Source organism: Salvelinus alpinus, chromosome 6, assembly GCF_045679555.1.
Source record: "Salvelinus alpinus chromosome 6, SLU_Salpinus.1, whole genome shotgun sequence".
Taxonomy (NCBI): domain Eukaryota; kingdom Metazoa; phylum Chordata; class Actinopteri; order Salmoniformes; family Salmonidae; genus Salvelinus; species Salvelinus alpinus.
In genome coordinates, this window is record NC_092091.1 from 31,492,350 (window position 1) to 31,511,212 (window position 18,863).

Here is an 18,863-nt window from a genome sequence, read left to right on the forward strand (position 1 = left end):
CCATTTGTACATTGTTACAACACTGTATATATATAATATAACATTTATAATGTCTTTATTGTTTTGAAACTTCTGTATGTGTAATGTTTACTGTTAATTTGTATTGTTTATTTCACTTTTGTATAATATCTACCTCACTTGCTTTGGCAATGTTAACACGTTTCCCATGCCAATAAAGCCCCTTGAATTGAATTGAAATTGAATAGATAGATAGATAGAGAGAGAGAGAGAGAGAGAGAGAGAGAGAGAGAGAGAGAGAGAGAGAGAGAGAGAGAGAGAGAGAGAGAGAGAGAGAGAGAGAGAGAGAGAGAGAGAGAGAGAGAGAGAGAGAGAGAGAGAGAGAGAGAGAGAGAGAGAGAGAGAGAGAGAGAGAGAGAGAGAGAGAGAGAGAGAGAGAGAGAGAGAGAGAGAGAGAAGGCCTGTATAAGTTTTCATGGCCAGGGCAGGCAGCCTTTACCATATTAACCCATGGGGACCTCTCATTATCTAAATGAGCCAGAGTTTCACTGGCCAGGGTAAGAAAGGTCATTATAGAGGTTTATAGGTCTAGTTAAATTAGAGCAGGCAGCTAGCCTGATTACCACCTGGAGGGCCCAGCTAACCTGGACCCTACCACAGAGTTAGGAAGGGGTTAAGGCTCACAAGGTGAAAGGTGGAGAGAGGGTCATGCTGAGACACTCGCACACACACACGTACACACACGGAGGCACACACACGTACTGAGGCATGACTCCTGATCTGGAATTTGTCAAAGATCCTTCTGAGTCTGAGGATGAAGCACCTAAACAGAGGTACAGAGAGAAGGGAAACAGAGACCTTTTAGTGGAGAGTTTACATGAATTCAAATGGCATTAATTTGTTTGACAGTGAGCCCAGATATATTGGAGAAGTTGTACCGATGCACCACAGGAGGTTGGTGGCACCTTAATTGGGGAGGACGGGCTCCTGGTAATGGCTGGAGCAGAATTAGTGGAAACCATGTATGATGCCATTCCGTCTGCTCCGTTCCAGCCATTACTATGAGCCATTATCCCCTCGGCAGCCTCCACTGCTATGCACTCACCCTCGATGTAGACCTCTGCCGAGGTGTTGTCAGCGCCGAGACTGTTGGAGGCAACGCAGGTGTAGCGTCCCGTGTCTTCCTCGAAGGCCTCAGCGATCATCAGCGTGTACAGGTCACCATCCCTCCAGATCTGGACGTCAGGACAGTTGTGTAGCTCCCGCCCCTCACAGAACCACCTGGACATAACAGATGGGGGTAAGAGGGAATTTTCGCTTAAATACCATTCCTACAAACAGCCATAGGCCCTACCAATGTGGTGATACAAGTAAGAGCCATTGTTCAACATAAAACAATTGAATTGATTTCAGATTCTCAGATTAGCGGTTATAATCATGACTGTGAAGAATGTGATGGAGGTCTGCCAATCAGTCATTAATCACCTGAGCACTGCCAAGCACCTCACGAATCTGTGTTACATTGGTTTCGGGATCATTGAGATCTTTTGTAAAAAATTGGACCAACGTCACTTGTGTGTGAGTTTATTTGTGGCTACTGTGCATACTGTGACATTTCTACATTATGAGTCCCATTTGATTTACTTCTCTCAACACCATGTCCACTGTGCAGCGTAAAGAGACAAAGTCGTTTCAGACCTTTTCTCAAACATATGCCTTCACCCACACCTCTACCCTCTGGGCATGTCTGAGAGAGTGTTTCCACACCTGCTTAAACTCAGCCCTGGGGCAATGACAAAACACAGAGTTACAGGAAACAGGCAGCCCCCCCCCCTCCCCCCTCCCCCCCTCCCCCAGACGTCTGAGGTTCTGCCTGGGCTGGAGCGTGGCCTGGTGGGACCTGCCTGGCTCGGTACCCCCTCACAGGGCTTCACTCACTCTGGCTTTGTTCCCCTCTCTGGGTCCCAGGAGGCATGAGACAGTCTAGTCTACCACACTAAACAGGCAAGAGACAGCCTACCACACTACAGAGACTGTCTCATCTCTGTTTACTGAGCCAACGATCAAACCAACCACTACTGACACTGTACTGTACTCCCTGACGAAGGCCATGCAGCCGAAACGTGTCGGTTTTTAAAACTTTGTTTCTATTGAACATGCCATACTGATAAAGGTATTTTAATTAATTATATGAAGAGTGCCTTGGTCCTCCTTTCTTTTTGATGACCAATTCACCCCTTTTACCAAAGAGCACCTTCTATCTACCAAAATGTACTATTGTGTCCCTTAGTAGCGCTTCCCTTCCTCCTCTTTCTACCACCCAACTACTTCAAACACAGCCAATGACCCCCATAACCATCTCGCTCCTTCTTCTCCATGCTTCTTCTCCATGCTCATGCCCTCCTATAAAATGAGAGCACATGCTTCTGCACAGTTAACCCCGAGCAGTGAGGGGGAGGAGGAGCAGCAGGAGGACGAGCAGGAATTCAGCAGATTGCAGGAAGCACAGCTGTTCCGTTCCGCTGGTCGCAGACCTCGGGACATTCCAGCCCTCTTGGCGCGCTATATAAAAATGCTATGCATTCCGCTGTTTGGCTATTATACTTTACATTATACACTCCACCCTGCTATTAATCTCCCAGCCCAGATAACCAGACAGACAGATGTCACTTCATCTCTTATGATTTACACTTGATGGTGTGGGTGTGAGAGAAGCTGAGAGGAGAGAGGGATGGAGAAAGTGAAAGACAGGGCTGGGTAGAACGAGAGTATGAACGAGTGGCGTGCCAGGCAGGCTCAGACAGAAACAACTGTGTACACGACACTGTCATTATCAAAACGGGATCGCACATCGCAATTCATTAGCACCACTGACAGCTGGATGAGCCAAAGGGGTTTAGTCATCATATTCCGACAACTGGGACTGAGATAAGCAAAAGGGTTATTCCCCATCATGTGTCTTAGCATGGTTAGCAAGGCTAGTCATAACACATCCTTTAAGTGGGACTCCAGTGAACTGCTGCTACAGCTCATACCTTAACCTCTCACTACAATAGACTTGGGAGTTGGGTCTCTTCCTTATCGCTCGATGAAGGGAAATGAGGGAAAGTTGGCAAGCTACAGCCTATCGTGCTGTGTGTTAAATGATAGGAAACAGAGCAGTGCTCAGAGATTGGATGGAGGGCTGTTTAAGACATGCGGCCTCTAGCAGGAAGGCAGGGGGACCTGTTATCCAGCAGCAGCGGCAGCATGTCATCCACACAGTCAGCTGGAGGCCAAGAGTCAGCCACGCTCCAAACATCCACGGCTATCTCCACTGTACTGATAAAACAAACTGTGACCCACACACCAAGCCTTTGTACAGTGCTCCTTGACCCCAGAACATGGGCTTGCTGCTTGACATGTTTTATAATGCTCAGTAATATCAAAGGCTTTGGTTGAGGCACAGAGACAGTTACAGGGTAATAGTTCACTGAGCTGACAGCAGCAGGCAAATGAAAGTCTTGATTGTTTGAGCACAGCAATATGTCTGAGTGTTTGGGGATAGATTTTTTACATTATGGCAAGAATTTAGGACAACATGGTTGGTTCAAATCCACCTTCTGGGAATTTGCTCTGAATGAAAAATCCCGGGGATTTGTGTTTTTTTGTTCTCAGAACGCAAACTGTTTCTGTTGAGTCACCATCTCCCTAGGGTAATCACAGTGACTCGTAGTCTCCTTCAGATTCTTAGATGCTGTCAGTTTGAAATATCCCCCACTGCAGGAACCACACTGCAGGAACCACACTGCATTGCTCACTTCCGCTGTAGCAGAATCATTTGGACATTTGGTGGAACACCAAATTAAACACATATTGTACAGAAAACAGCATATTACGAGTCATTACGTCATTATGTTAATGTATTCACAGAGCTGTGTGCGGTAGCTGTGATGCTGAGTGATAAGGAGGGTGTGTGTGTGTGTGTACAAAACATAGTGAACAGAGACCAGTAAACCAGCAGGGGAAGTGTGTTTTCCATGAGCCAGACAGTCTTAGTCAAGGCCCCAAGCAGATAAAATCAACTTGTTACAGTACTGCACAATCTGAACTGTGTACTAAATACCCAAAACAAATAAAACTGGCAATCAGAGTATTCAGCAGTGGTCAGATTGAGGCTTGTTAATTATTTTCCATTCTGGTTGTGGTACAGCTCTGTCCTGCCAGGTTCTCCTCCAGCTCTAAGTCTCAGTCAAACAGTGTAACACGCGATACAGCATGTGTCATACTGTGTTTTATAGGCGTGAAGGAGCATGGCTTTTGATGGATTACTGTACATTCACTAGGGTCCAGTTTGGTAGAAATGCAAAAGCTACCCATAAAGAGGGAGAACGAGTAAAGTAGGGCAGCCAGGAGCTCAAGTTGAACCTAGCAGGCAGCCAGAGTTGCAGAGTAAACGTTACCCAGTCCCGACGAGGACCACAATAAAACCACATATTAATCAAACCCTAATGACCTGCTATTACGTGTAATTACTGAGTAAACTCACTTAGAGACAGGCTCCTTTTTTAATCCCCGCTCCATTTAGCTCTGTTAAGCCAGGCACTGTGGAATGTGCTGAACACGACTCACTGGTCTCACTGTTCCTTCTCACTGGTCTCACTGTTCCCTCTTACTGTTCTCACTGTTCCCTCTTACTGTTCTCACTGTTCCCTCTTACTGTTCTCACTGTTCCCTCTTACTGTTCTCACTGGTCTCACTGTTCCCTCTTACTGTTCTCACTGTTCCCTCTTACTGTTCTCACTGTTCCCTCTTACTGTTCTCACTGTTCCCTCTTACTGTTCTCACTGTTCCCTCTTACTGTTCTCACTGTTCCCTCTTACTGTTCTCACTGTTCCCTCTTACTGTTCTCACTGTTCCCTCTTACTGTTCTCACCGTTCCCTCTTACTGTTCTCACTGTTCTAACTGTTCCCTCTTACTGTTCTCACCGTTCCCTCTTACTGTTCTCACTGGTCTCACTGTTCCCTCTTACTGTTCCCTCTTACTGTTCTCACTGTTCCCTCTTACTGTTCTCACCGTTCCCTCTTACTGTTCTCACTGTTCCCTCTTACTGTTCTCACTGTTCTCACTGTTCCCTCTTACTGTTCTCACTGTTCCCTCTTACTGTTCTCACCGTTCCCTTTACTGGTCTCACCGTTCCCTCTTACTGTTCTCACTGTTCCCTCTTACTGTTCTCACCGTTCCCTCTTACTGTTCTCACCGTTCCCTCTTACTGTTCTCACCGTTCCCTCTTACTGTTCTCACTGTTCCCTCTTACTGTTCTCACTGGTCTCACTGTTCCCTCTTACTGTTCTCACCGTTCCCTCTTACTGTTCTCACTGTTCCCTCTTACTGTTCTCACTGTTCTCACTGTTCCCTCTTACTGTTCTCACTGTTCCCTCTTACTGTTCTCACCGTTCCCTCTTACTGTTCTCACCGTTCCCTCTTACTGTTCTCACCGTTCCCTCTTACTGTTCTCACCGTTCCCTCTTACTGTTCTCACTGTTCCCTCTTACTGTTCTCACTGGTCTCACTGTTCCCTCTTACTGTTCTCACCGTTCCCTCTTACTGTTCTCACTGTTCCCTCTTACTGTTCTCACTGTTCTCACTGTTCCCTCTTACTGTTCTCACTGTTCCCTCTTACTGTTCTCACTGTTCCCTCTTACTGGTCTCACCGTTCCCTCTTACTGGTCTCACTGTTCCCTCTTTCTGGTCTCACTGTTCCCTCTTACTGTTCTCACTGTTCTGACTGGACTCACTGTTCCCTCTTACTGTTCTCAATGTTCCCTCTTACTGTTCTCACCGTTCCCTCTTACTGGTCTCACCGTTCCCTCTTACTGGTCTCACCGTTCCCTCTTACTGGTCTCACTGTTCCCTCTTACTGTTCTCACCGTTCCCTCTTACTGTTCTCACGGTTCCCTCTTACTGGTCTCACTGTTCACTCTTACTGTTCTCACTGTTCCCTCTTACTGTTCTCACCGTTCCCGCTTACTGTTCTCACCATTCCCTCTTACTGTTCTCAATGTTCCCTCTTACTGTTCTCACTGTTCCCTCTTACTGTTCTCACTGTTCTCACTGGACTCACTGTTCCCTCTTACTGTTCTCACTGTTCCCTCTTACTGTTCTCAATGTTCCCTCTTACTGTTCTCACTGTTCCATATTACTGTTCTCACTGTTCCTTCTTACTGTTCTCACTGTTCTCACTGGTCTCACTGTTCCCTCTTACTGTTCTCACTGTTTCCTCTTACTGGTCTCACTGTTCTTACTGTTCTCACTGTTCCCTCTTACTGTTCTCACTGTTACCTCTTACTGTTCTCACTGTTCTCACTGTTCCCTCTTACTGTTCTCACTGTTCCCTCTCACTGTTCTCACTGTTCCCTCTCACTGTTCTCACTGTTCCCTCTTACTGTTCTCACTGTTCCCTCTTACTGTTCTCACTGTTCCCTCTTACTGTTCTCACTGTTTCCTCTTACTGGTCTCACTGTTCTTACTGTTCTCACTGTTCCCTCTCACTGTTCTCACTGTTCTCACTGTTCCCTCTTACTGTTCTCCCTGTTTCCTCTTACTGGTCTCACTGTTCTTACTGTTCTCACTGGTCCCTCTTACTGTTCCCACTGTTTCCTCTTACTGTTCCCACTGTTCTCACTGTTCCCTCTTACTGTTCTCACTGTTCCCTCTCACTGTTCTCACTGTTCTTACTGTTCTCACTGTTCCCTCTTACTGTTCTTACTGTTTCCTCTCACTGGTCTCACTGTTCTTACTGTTCTCACTGTTCCCTCTTACTGTTCTCACCGTTCCCTCTTACTGTTGTCACTGTTTCCTCTACTGTTCTCACTGTTCCCTCTTACTGTTCTCACTGTTCCCTCTTACTGTTCTCACTGTTGCCTCTTACTGTTCTCACTGTTCCCTCTTACTGTTCTCACTGTGTCCTCTTACTGGTCTCACTGTTCTTACTGTTCTCACTGTTCCCTCTTACTGTTCTCACTGTTTCCTCCTACTGTTCTTACTGTTCTCACTGTTCTCACTGTTCCCTTTTACTGTTCTCACTGTTCCCTCTTACTGTTCTCACTGTTCCCTCTTACTGTTCTCACTGTTTCCTCCTACTGTTCTTACTGTTCTCACTGTTCTCACTGTTCCCTTTTACTGTTCTCACTGTTCCCTCTTACTGTTCTCACTATTCCCTCTTACTGTTCGCACTGTTCTCACTGTTCCCTCTTACTGTTCTCACTGTTCCCTCTTACTGTTCTCACTGTTCCCTCTTACTGTTCTCACTGTTCACTCTTACTGTTCTCACTGTTCCCTCTTACTGTTCTCACTGTTTCCTCTTACTGTTCTCACTGTTCCCTCTTACTGTTCTCACCGTTCCCTCTTACTGTTCTCACTATTCCCTCTTACTGTTCTCACTATTCCCTCTTACTGTTCTCACTGTTCTCACTGTTCCCTCTTACTGTTTTCACTGTTCTCACTGTTCCCTCTTACTGTTCTCACTGTTCTCACTGTACGCTAAATGACTTAAATGTAATGTAAATGTACCCTCTCACTGTTCTCACTGTTCCCTCTTACTGTTCTCACTGCTCTCACTGTTCCCTCTTACTGTTCTCACTGTTCTCACTGTTCCCTCTTGCTGTTCTCACTGCTCTCACTGTTCCCTCTTACTGTTCTCACTGTTCTCACTGTTTCCTCTCACTGGTCTCACTGTTCCCTCTCACTGGTCTCACTGTTCCCTCTCACTGGTCTCACTCTTCCCTCTTACTGCTCTTACTGTTCTCACTGTTCTCACTGTTCTCACTGTTCCCTCTTACTGTTCTCACTGTTCTCACTGTTCCCTCTTACTGATCTCACTGTTCTTACTGTTCTCACTGTTCCCTCTTACTGTTCTCAATGTTTCCTCTTACTGTTCTCAATGTTCTCACTGTTCCCTCCTACTGTTCTCACCGTTCCCTCTTACTGTTCTCACTGTTCTCACCCTCCCTCTCACTGTTCTCACCGTTCCCTCTTACTGTTCTCACCGTTCCCTCTTACTGTTCTCACTGTTCTCACCCTTCCCTCTTACTGTTCTCACTGTTCTCACCCTTCCCTCTCACTGTTCTCACCGTTCCCCCTTACTGTTCTCACTGTTCCCTCTTACTGTTCTCACCGTTCCCTCTTACTGTTCTCACTGTTCTCACCCTTCCCTCTTACTGTTCTCACTGTTCCCTCTTACTGTTCTCACCGTTCCCTCTTACTGTTCTCACCGTTCCCTCTTACTGTTCTCACCGTTCCCTCTTACTGTTCTCACCGTTCCCTCTTACTGTTCTCACCGTTCCCTCTTACTGTTCTCACTGTTCTCACCCTTCCCTCTTACTGTTCTCACTGTTCTCACTGTTCTGTCTTATTGTTCTCACTGTTTACATTTTTTTTAATTGAACCTTTATTTATCTAGGCAAGTCAATTAAGAGCACATTTTTATTTACAATGACGTCCCACCAAAAGGCAAAAGGCCCCCTGTGGGGGGCACAAAAAAACTAGGCACAAAAAAAAAACGTAGGACCAAACACACACCACGACAAGAGAGACACAACAACACTATAGAACGAGAGACCTAAGACAACACCACTGTTCTCACTGTTCCCAATGGAGCAGCACTAGGCTGGGCTGGCTGGTCCAGATGTGGCCTAGCAGCGGTGGGTAGGAAGTGGGCCTTCAGTAGGTCCAGGATGTAGGTGGGAAGTGTGGGTGTGAGAGCAGGACACTAATGGCATTAATGACCTTGAACGATTTGAACGATAGCCATTCAATAAGAATTTCTTAAATTCCACACCCTTCACCTTCACCACCCTCTTCCTCTTACACACCCTGTACAATAACATTATGATACACACCCTGCCCCCCCCCCACCCACACACACACACACACACACACACACACACACACACACACACACACACACACACACACACACACACACACACACACACACACACACACACACACACACACAATGGCCGGGTGTGTAGCTAGGAGCAACTACCTGAGTGTTTTAGCCATTACCTCTCCTTTCCTCTCCCACCCCTAGGCACCAAGCCAGAGGACATCCAGACATCCCCCCAACCCTCCTCCAAGCACACATTGACTAGACCTCCTTCATTAGAACCTTGACTACAACCCTCCATCCACCAGAACAGCTGCTCCTACCAGCTTTACAAAGAAATCTGAGGTGAGCAAAGTTCTGTACAGTATCCAACAGAGGATTTCTCAGAGGGAGTGGGGAGTAGGGGAGCTGGTTATTGTGAATGTCGCTCATTGAGGCATGATACAAATGTAGCAATCTTAAAATCTGGCTATTTCGTCCTTTGAATATGTGGGTCGTTCCACGAAATAAGTGCCTTTTGCATCCCTTTGATATATCAAGTAGATATTGGGCACCAATATTTAATTTTAAAATCCAGTTATATTAAATGTGGCCTTTAATATAAACCACATGAAGAATTCAATCAATTTGATTTTTACATGGATAAAGACAGCTAAAGTACCAAAATTCTGCATTTTGACATTTCCCTCCGTGCATCCTCTGCAACTTCTAGGAAGATTATAAACCAACTTAACCCCAACATTTAACCATCATTGTAAAGCCCTAGTTATTTTGTTGCTTTGACATTTCTGAAGATGATTTATTTCATGTGATTAGTGATTCATTTACGTCTGTCCCTCATTTTAAGGTCAACTCTGTTACGTGCACTGAACTCTCATTTTAATATGGTGAAAATATTCCTTAAATTAAAAAATGAACATTGAACATCTAATACTCAAATCATAGTGTAAAAGCAGGTGAGCTTCCCTTCCCCCTGTCACAAGGGGATTTAAGGCGGATTTAAGATAATAATCAACCCTGTTACGGTCAACCCTGATAATAGACACTTACTATAGTCCTTTTTTACCTAACGTCTTGAGATGGGAAAACATGTTTTTTTATGAAGTTGAACATGTGCTCTTTATTGGACCAAGTTACAATTCTCAAAAGGCACCGAATTGGTGGAACGACCCATCTGTTGCACCATACATCAGTGCCAACACACAGGCTGATCCACCCAAAATGCCAAAACGGCAAGACAGAACATGAACATAGCATTGTAAAGGGTGAGACAAAAGCATGTACTTTAGCCCTGGCCCTCTCTGGTGCGTGCCTAGGTCCACAGTCACCTCATCTGATCCTGTTGTTATTTGCTGCTGTTGATGGAAAGATTTACAGAGTGAAGCTCAGTTTCACCACAAGACCGAAGAGCGAAGGAAAGAGCAGACGGAGAGAAAGACAGAGGGAGAGACAGAGAAAGAGAGAGGGCGCGAGAGAGAAAGACAGCGGGAGAGACAGAGAAAGAGAGAGGGCGCGAGAGACAAAGACAGAGGGAGAGACAGAGAAAGAGAGAGGGCGCGAGAGAGAAAGACAGAGGGAGAGACAGAGAAAGAGAGAGGGCGTGAGAGAGAAAGACAGAGGGAGAGACAGAGAAAGAGAGAGGGCGCGAGAGACAAAGACAGAGGGAGAGACAGAGAAAGAGAGAGGGCGTGAGAGAGAAAGACAGAGGGAGAGACAGAGAAAGAGAGAGGGCGTGAGAGAGATTCCATCAGGACAGAGGCACATAGGTTTAGATGCCAGCACATATACCCACCCCCCAAAAGTGTATATGAGGATACACTATACACGTACAGTATGTAAGGCATACATACATCACTGTCTCATACATGCTGACCAGACCGGACACGTCGCATGCATGAGCGTTGCAAAATACATTTACACATACATGTTATTCAATCATTGCACCCCCACTGCCCGTTGAGCGTCTGCGTGGCCAGGCGCTAAAATAGAAATTGCTTCTATTTGTGATGCTTAACGCGTTGCAAGTCCATCCTCTCACATCTTCTCATTGGTTTTTAGGAGCATATACCCACGTGGGTGATTGAAAGATGAACTTAGGTCCACACTCCAGTCGGTTGTAGTAATGCTGTGAAGTTGTTTGCCAACCTTCATATAAAGTCCAAAAAAGAAAAGACATATAAAGTCCAAAGAAGAAAAAGAAGCCTGAAGGAAGGAGGAGAGATGACGAGAAACAAATTCGCTTTACCGTTTTATCTGTGGATTAATTGTCGGAGTTGAGGACCTTGTGCATTTCAGTTAAATAACAACCCAATGTTTATATCCCAGGACAAATGATCTAGCAACAGCAAGCTCGCTAGCTAAATTGCCATAAATGTTTAATGCTTTTTGACCTGTCCCCAAATTAATATAATTGGCTCAGAGTTTGTTGTGATATTTCAACCCGCGTGTCCTTATCGCTTCTGGTTTGGGTGAACAAAATGAATGTGCGCGCTACGGCGGACGCACGTGTGTGTCCGGTTTGGTCAGCATGTTAGTCATCTCTCCCTCTAATGCTCAGTCTCTCCTGTACTGACCACAGGAACCAAGCAAAGTGCAACTGGACTGAAACAGCACTTAAGTCTTTATTGATAATTACAAACTGCACCATAAAGTTGAAATAAAATCGTTCTCCAGTGAATTTTTGTCAAAAAATGTTTTTTTATATAAAAAGTATTCAATAATGCCCTTGGGAGAGTTTCAAAGACAAGCAGAGACCACAGTCTGTACAAGTACAAGCTCTAGAGCCAGATAGTTTTTTGTGTCAGTGTCATGCAAACTCTCCAAACACACAAATACATCCACACTCCCAGACCCACCCACACTCACAGACACAATGAAACTATTTCACTAATGCACACACACCAAATGAGGAGCAGTACCAATCTCCTCACTTAACCCATAAATGGTCACCCGACCGTGAAATGTCATGCAAACTCTAGGTCTCTTGGGAGGTTTGAAGAACTTGTGCAGACATCTCTGTGAATAGATCTAAAAGCACGATGACACATGAAGGCTTTGGAAGATTGTGTACGCATATGGCCGGGTCTCATCACTTTATGGGGAAATAATCTCTCCCTATTGCAGCTCCCTACGCACCCAACAACATAACGCACTTATTTAATCAATTCATTTCTTGGCAAATGACACAGGCAGCATTATTCCATATGGATATACTCAGAATCATAACAAGTTAATCTGAAAACTGATTAGAAAAAAGGGGCAAATGGTTTACAGACTAATCTTGACCATATGTGGATGATCTGGGCACGGCACTGGCAGAAGTGCTGACAGCAGCACAGAAAACCCTGTTTAAGATCCTATTTCTCTGTCTGGGGGAGGAATAATGTCACCAGGAAATATGGAAAGCCTTAGTTGACATCAGATATTGTGAAGCTAGGGTTAGATGAGGCCATCTGACGAATCAATGTTTATGTTCATGCCACAGTCCCTCCAGGTGTGTGGGTGTATGTGTGTGTGTTTGCGTGTGTGCGTAGCTAGGTAGCTAACGTTAGCTAGGCTAGGGGTTAGGGGTTAAGGCTAGGTTTAGGGGTTAAGGTTAGGGTTAGGTAACATGCTAGCTAAGGACTTTAACGTTGTATGGTTAGGGTAAGCTAACATGCTAGCTAAATAGTTCAAAGGTAGTAAGTAGTTGCAAAGTTGCTAATTGGAGTATTTGGAGTATTTCTCCTGTCTTATCCGGTGTCCTGTGTGAATTTAAGTATGCTCTCTCTCTCTTTTTCTCCTCCTCATTTACTCCTGAGGTGCAGACTTGTTGCACCCTTGACAACTACTGTGATTATTATTATTTGACCATGCTGGTCATTTATGAACATTTGAACATTTTGGCCATGTTCTGTTATAATCTCCACCCGGCACAGCCAGAAGAGGACTGGCCACCCCTCATAGCCTGGTTCCTCTCTAGGTTTCTTCCTAGGTTTTGGCCTTTCTAGGGAGTTTTTCCTAGCCACCATGCTTCTACATCTGCATTGCTTGCTGTTTGGGGTTTTAGGCTGGGTTTCTGTACAGCACTTTGATATGTCAGCTGATGTAAGAAGGGCTATATAAATAAATTTGATTTCATTTTATTTAATTAGCTAAAATGCTAAAGTTGTCCATGACGTGATTTGAACACGCAATGGTTGGGCTGCTAGACGGTTGCATTATACACCCACCCATCCTCCCTGACCAACCTCCCTCCTATCGTTTCTGTCTTAAGTAACCTACTGTCTTTATCTGTGATTGAAATGCACTGTAGGGAAGAGTGGGATAAGTTTATCCATTTTTACATTCAGCATCACTCCGTCAAGGGAAATATAGTATTCTTTCTAACAAATATATATATATATATATATCAGGACGTTGTGTATCCCTGGACATAATCAGAATTCATGTAAACATTACAGTTCTGAAAACATAGCTTGTCCAAAAAAGCCTTCTCTTGGCACAACTTACTGGGGTATGTAGTAAGTTGAGCCGCCGGACAGGGTATGTTAAGCCGCCTACAAATGTCTGTACTGAATTAAATATTACCACTACCTTTTTAAAACCATATCTATTTTTATTTCCCAAACACAATTCAACACAATCACAACCACTTTTTTTTATTTTAAGCATCTTTTAACACAGGCTAAACACCTAACAAACACTTTGTACTTTTAACATAGACCAGGCCCTGTTGTTACCTCATATCCCAGCGATAATGCCTTGCATTGCGCCTGAGAAGAAAACACTTGAATTTGCTCAACTTGCGTTTGGCTCAACTATTGGCTTAACTCACCCCATGGCCATTGGCTTAACTTACCCCATGGCCATTGTCTCAACTTACCCCATGGCCATTGTCTCAACTTACCCCATGGCCATTGTCTCAACTTACCCCATGGCCATTGTCTCAACTTACCCCATGGCCATTGTCTCAACTTACCCCATGGCCATTGTCTCAACTTACCCCATGGCCATTGTCTCAACTTACCCCATGGCCATTGTCTCAACTTACCCCATGGCCATTGTCTCAACTTACCCCATGGCCATTGTCTCAACTTACCCCAAGGCCATTGTCTCAACTTACCCCATGGCCATTGTCTCAACTTACCCCATGGCCATTGTCTCAACTTACCCCATGGCCATTGTCTCAACTTACCCCAAGGCCATTGTCTCAACTTAACCCATGGCCATTGTCTCAACTTACCCCAAGGCAAACATTTTGACTATATTAGCCCACGTAGCTACAAGGACACAGTTTCATGCTAGGTTTAGGACCTCATATTGAAGCTTATAGAGACCCCAACTGACATATAGAACAATCTTAAAATGATCTATAATACTTTGGTTTAGATACAAGCATCATGAAACCTCTAACAGAATAAATTAATTTGTTTTTTGGACCTGACTTGCTTACCACTTTTTTCATGTAGTTCCTTCATTCACAGACTCCATGAAATTAGGACCTCTTCCTAAATATTTGGTCAAATAATACACTTTGTGTATGTTTTCTTAGAAACACAGGTGGCTCAATTTACCCCTTTGGCTCAACTTACCCCACATTCCCCTATACAAAATAGTGTACGGCATACAAACAAAAATCCAATAAGCAAGTCTTGTCTATTTCACAATAATCTGTGATACTGGGTTGCACACGCACAAGCACATGCACACACGTTATCCTTACCCTACAGAGTAAAGTTCCACCTTACATATTTCATGAGTATCTGTTATCAAATTAAATAAGTGCAAGACGAATCAATAAATATGTATAGTAGATATCAGACATGCTCAAATCAGCTTTCCCAAATAAACTACGACATCAAAATAAGATGACACAGCCCAATGGAAAAACATGGACTATGAAGAGCCTCACAAGGGTAGGAAAACAGTGTGAGAGGCAAGGTGTGCCCTGAGGTGATGAAATACAAACAGGCGTAGTTTTTTTGTTAATGAGTGACCCAACACTGAACAAAATCATGTTCAGCAGCAAAACCCAGTAAAACCTTCCATCAAATACCACAAATGTACAGCATGTAACCAAATACTTCATTATAATTCTCCACAGGACCACAACTTTACTTGATATGACTAATAATGTCTTGCCCTGAAATATTCTGAGAAATCCATTAATTCCAGACCCAAATTAATTGCCAATATTTGTATAACAACCACACAAGCAGATGAGTGGATCAAATATGACCGATTCACCAAACAATGACATGAACAAGTAAGTCAACTTAAAACTAAGAAACTAAAGTAGGCTACATTAACAACAACAACAGGGTTCAAAGTTCAGAGTTCCTTACCTGTGCTGATGTACTGCCCAAGTTATTGAATATAAGAATGATGTCACCTATAATTTTCTTTATCTTCAAGTGAAGTAATTGAAGATTTATATAAAGTCTCAACTTCTGAGAGTGACTCTCACTAAGCCACTGTCAAAAACACTGACACACACACACACACACACACACTCTGCCACTGAGTAACACTGAAACACACACAGAGGGCACAGAGAGAGCAGAGTGGGAGGGAGCAGCGGAAAGTGGAGAGAGACAGAAGGAGAGAGACAGTACGATTTTTAAAAGCAACCAAGATTGTTGTGAGACGTGATTCGGACTCTGATCTCTTGGCATGACTTCAGTTGAACTCTCCTTCAATCTCTGTGTCTCGCTTGTTTTCCCCCCCGCTTGCTGTCAGTATCAGTAAATAACACATCGATCCCATTTTGGAGTCCACTGTGGCTGGACCAGGAACACATGGAGAAAGGGGGAAAGAGAGGTGCTGACATCCTGTCCAGAGTCCCCCAGGCTGAGACACACTGGGGGTTAAACCCCCCAACTCTACTCCACCCCAATTACTCTCTCTCTGGGTCACTAACATGGAAACCCAAGAAACTAAATCAGGATGGTCCTGGTACTGTACTGTACATCCTAATAAAAATCATATCCAGGTGGGTTGAAACATCAGTGGCAGTAGTATTTGTATGTTTTGGATGCCATTCTGCTTGTGGGGCCAAATGTTATCCTAGCAGCTTCATTGTCACGTTTTTCCCCCCTACTGAAACAAAGCTGTGCTATGCATTCTGTATTCTGTCTGTATTCTGTCAGTTTAGCAGGCTGGGTCACAGTCTACTGGTCATCTTAAAGTCCAACAATAGCCCAACAAAAGTTCTGGGACTGACACAGAGCCAGATGACTTTAAGGGAAAACAGGCCTTAGGGGCTTAATTGTGTGTGTGGTATAATGATGAGAAATTAAAAATAACAGCGCTTTGTGACATCAGACATATTATCTTGCATGCCAAATTGAAATAGGCCACTTTGGCCTGGTCTAAAATAGCTTAGTTAGGACGGTATGGAAATAGATCCACTTAGAGTGGGCAGCACCTGGTCAGTATGGGACAGATGGCTGTGAACCCTGCCTGATCATGCTCTGCAAAAAGAGCATACACTGCCCTAAGACTGACTGCAGCCCTCACACGCCAAACGCTTACTGTACAGTTTACATACAGTAGAGATAGAAATGTGAATAAAGTGATTGACGTTTCTCTAGTGCACTGGGGCAAGGCCTGACACAGGGGCTAACATTAAATGAAGCATGAAAGGGTGTAGTTTTTCACTCAGTGAAATGCTCAGTATGGGGTTCAGGTTTTGGGGTTTATAACATTGGGTGAACTGCCCAGTGATATTTTGGTCTGTGTGTGTCAGTGGAGGCTCTGCCACTGGGAAGCAGCAGCAGATGGAATTATTTGTGGTAGTTGTTGCTAGGAGGGGTTCATACCAGAGACAGTGTGTGTGTGTGTGTGTGTGTGTGTGTGTGTGTGTGTGTGTGTGTGTGTGTGTGTGTGTGTGTGTGTGTGTGTGTGTGTGTGTGTGTGTGTGTGTGTGTGTGTGTGTGTGTGTGTGTGCGAAAGAGTGTGTAGCGTGTGCACAGACCGACGAAGATGAATACACACACCCACATACACAAACCAATGATGGGCTGGTTCATGCTGCTCTCTCACAGTTTGTTTATTCTAGCTACCCAATAAATGGGGTTGGTTTCATAGCCATTCCATTGGAGCTACACTACCGTGAAAAAGACATGAAAAGAACTATGTGTGTATCCTCCGGCTTAAGTAACCATAAAACACAGGTTAATGAGACGATGAGTTTTACTGATTCAAGATGTTCACATTACTAATGCCAGGCTGGCCCACAGTAGGTTAACTTCAGGCCTGCTGTTGCTGAGTGCTCTCTGGTCTGTATAAAAGCTGGCCTGCCCCCTCTGTAATCATTAGGGCTATAACACAGTGTTCAGGGAGGCTGGGTTCAGGAAGAGAGATAGTTTGGAACTGGAAGAGATGGTTCTGGCTGAGAGCATCAGGAACTTCCAAGTTGTTAGTCAACTGACAGAGCATGAAGGGCCTCCTGCCTATTAGCTCTCATTTCCATATGGAGGACACACACCTACAGTACAGTCTCCACACTGTCCAACCCAAGCATTATAACATTACACACCCACTTAATATGGAAACTCCCATTAACAACCACATACATTCGTGCTTACAAGTATGCAAAACGCACTTACACGGAATAGGCTATTTAACTGTTTAAAAAGGGCCATGTCAAGGTCACATGACATACAAAAATGGGTACAGTACATGTCAACGTTTCCATGACAACCTTCACATTCCCAAAGCAAAATAAGAATAGGACCACTCATGAAGTTCACTTGGAAAGGAGCATAAATTACAACATGAAAAACAACAAAACATCTATGAGAACTCGTTTAAACATTTCCGAACCTCTAAACTCTTATGAGTTCAACATGGAGAGGAAAAGAAGCCGTGTTTTCCTCTGAGGGGAAACAAACAACGGGTTGTCTTGAAAATGCTTGAAATCAGCATTTCAAATGCAGAGAGATTGATAAAACATCCTTTCTGTATGTTTTCATCTGCCAGGCCAGAGAGGGATAAGAGAGAGGGACAGTTCATAACAGGCTTTCAGACCATGAGGTAGACCTCATCTTAAATACGGTTTCTGCAGTAGCAGCAACATCATTTCAAACCTGGTCTCAGGGCATTTTGTATTATTCTGTACGTAAATCCGGGACATCCGTTTAGTATGATGTTTATTCATGTTTATTTATTAATTTGTGGATGTCCATCACCCATTTTGTATGACGTGATGAATTACAATTTGTATTATATGTTATGAATTGGCAAAATGTACAATGCAAAAAAGTATTTTTTCCCTTTCTGATTTTCTCTATTTTTGCATATTTGACATTAAATGTTAGCAGATCTTCAACCAAAACCTAATATTAGATAAAGGGAACCTGAGTTTACAAATAACAAAAAAGTACACTTATTTTATTTATTTAATTAACAAAGTTATGCAACACCCTGTGTGAAAAAGTAATTTCCCCCTTATACTCAATAACTGGTTGTGCCACCTTTAGCTGCAATGAATGCAGCTAAAATGACATTTGCAGGTTTTCAAGCATGAACTGCTCGTTTCAAGTCCTGCCACAACATCTAAATTGGGATTAGGTCTGGACTTTGACTAGGCCATTCCAAAACTTCTAATGTGTTGCTTTTTAGGCATTTTCATATGGACTTGATTGTGTTTTGGATAATTGTCTTGCTGCATGACCCACCTGAGCTTCAGCTTCAGCGCCCAGACTGATGGTCTGTCATTCTCCTGTAGAATTCTCTGATACAGAGCAGAATTCATGGTTCCTTCTATTAAGGCAAGTCATCCAGGTCCTGAGGCAGCAAAGCATTCCCAAACCATCACACTACCACCCCCATGTTTGACCTTTGGTATGAGGTTCTTCCTGTGGAATGCAGTGTTTGGTTTTTGCCAGGCATAATAGGACCTATGTCGTCCGTGGAAGAGTGTTCCCAAATTCCTCCACAGCAACGTGAGAGACTGATCAACAACTACAGGAAGCGTTTGGTTGGAGTCATTGCAACTAAAGATGGCACAACTAGTTATTGAGTGTAAGGGGGCAATTACTTTTTCTCACA

The 18,863-nt window shown here is 44.1% G+C and overlaps 1 protein-coding gene across 8 annotated transcripts in view; it reads right to left on the minus strand.

Annotated features, from left to right (window-relative positions):
• The window catches only part of LOC139578555 (palladin-like), a 128,186-nt gene that overhangs the window by 69,370 nt on the left and 39,953 nt on the right, over positions 1 to 18,863 (minus strand). For 6 of the 8 annotated variants that reach the window (XM_071406301.1, XM_071406298.1, XM_071406300.1 and 3 more), the window contains exons 3-4: positions 1,064 to 1,239; positions 721 to 781 (exon numbers count right to left, since the gene is read on the minus strand). In XM_071406301.1, coding sequence (XP_071262402.1) covers positions 721 to 781; positions 1,064 to 1,239 — 237 coding nt within the window. Of the gene's footprint in view, positions 1 to 720; positions 782 to 1,063; positions 1,240 to 15,154; positions 15,364 to 18,863 lie in introns of those variants that run through there. The other 2 variants (XM_071406302.1, XM_071406303.1) reach the window with 2 other exon arrangements.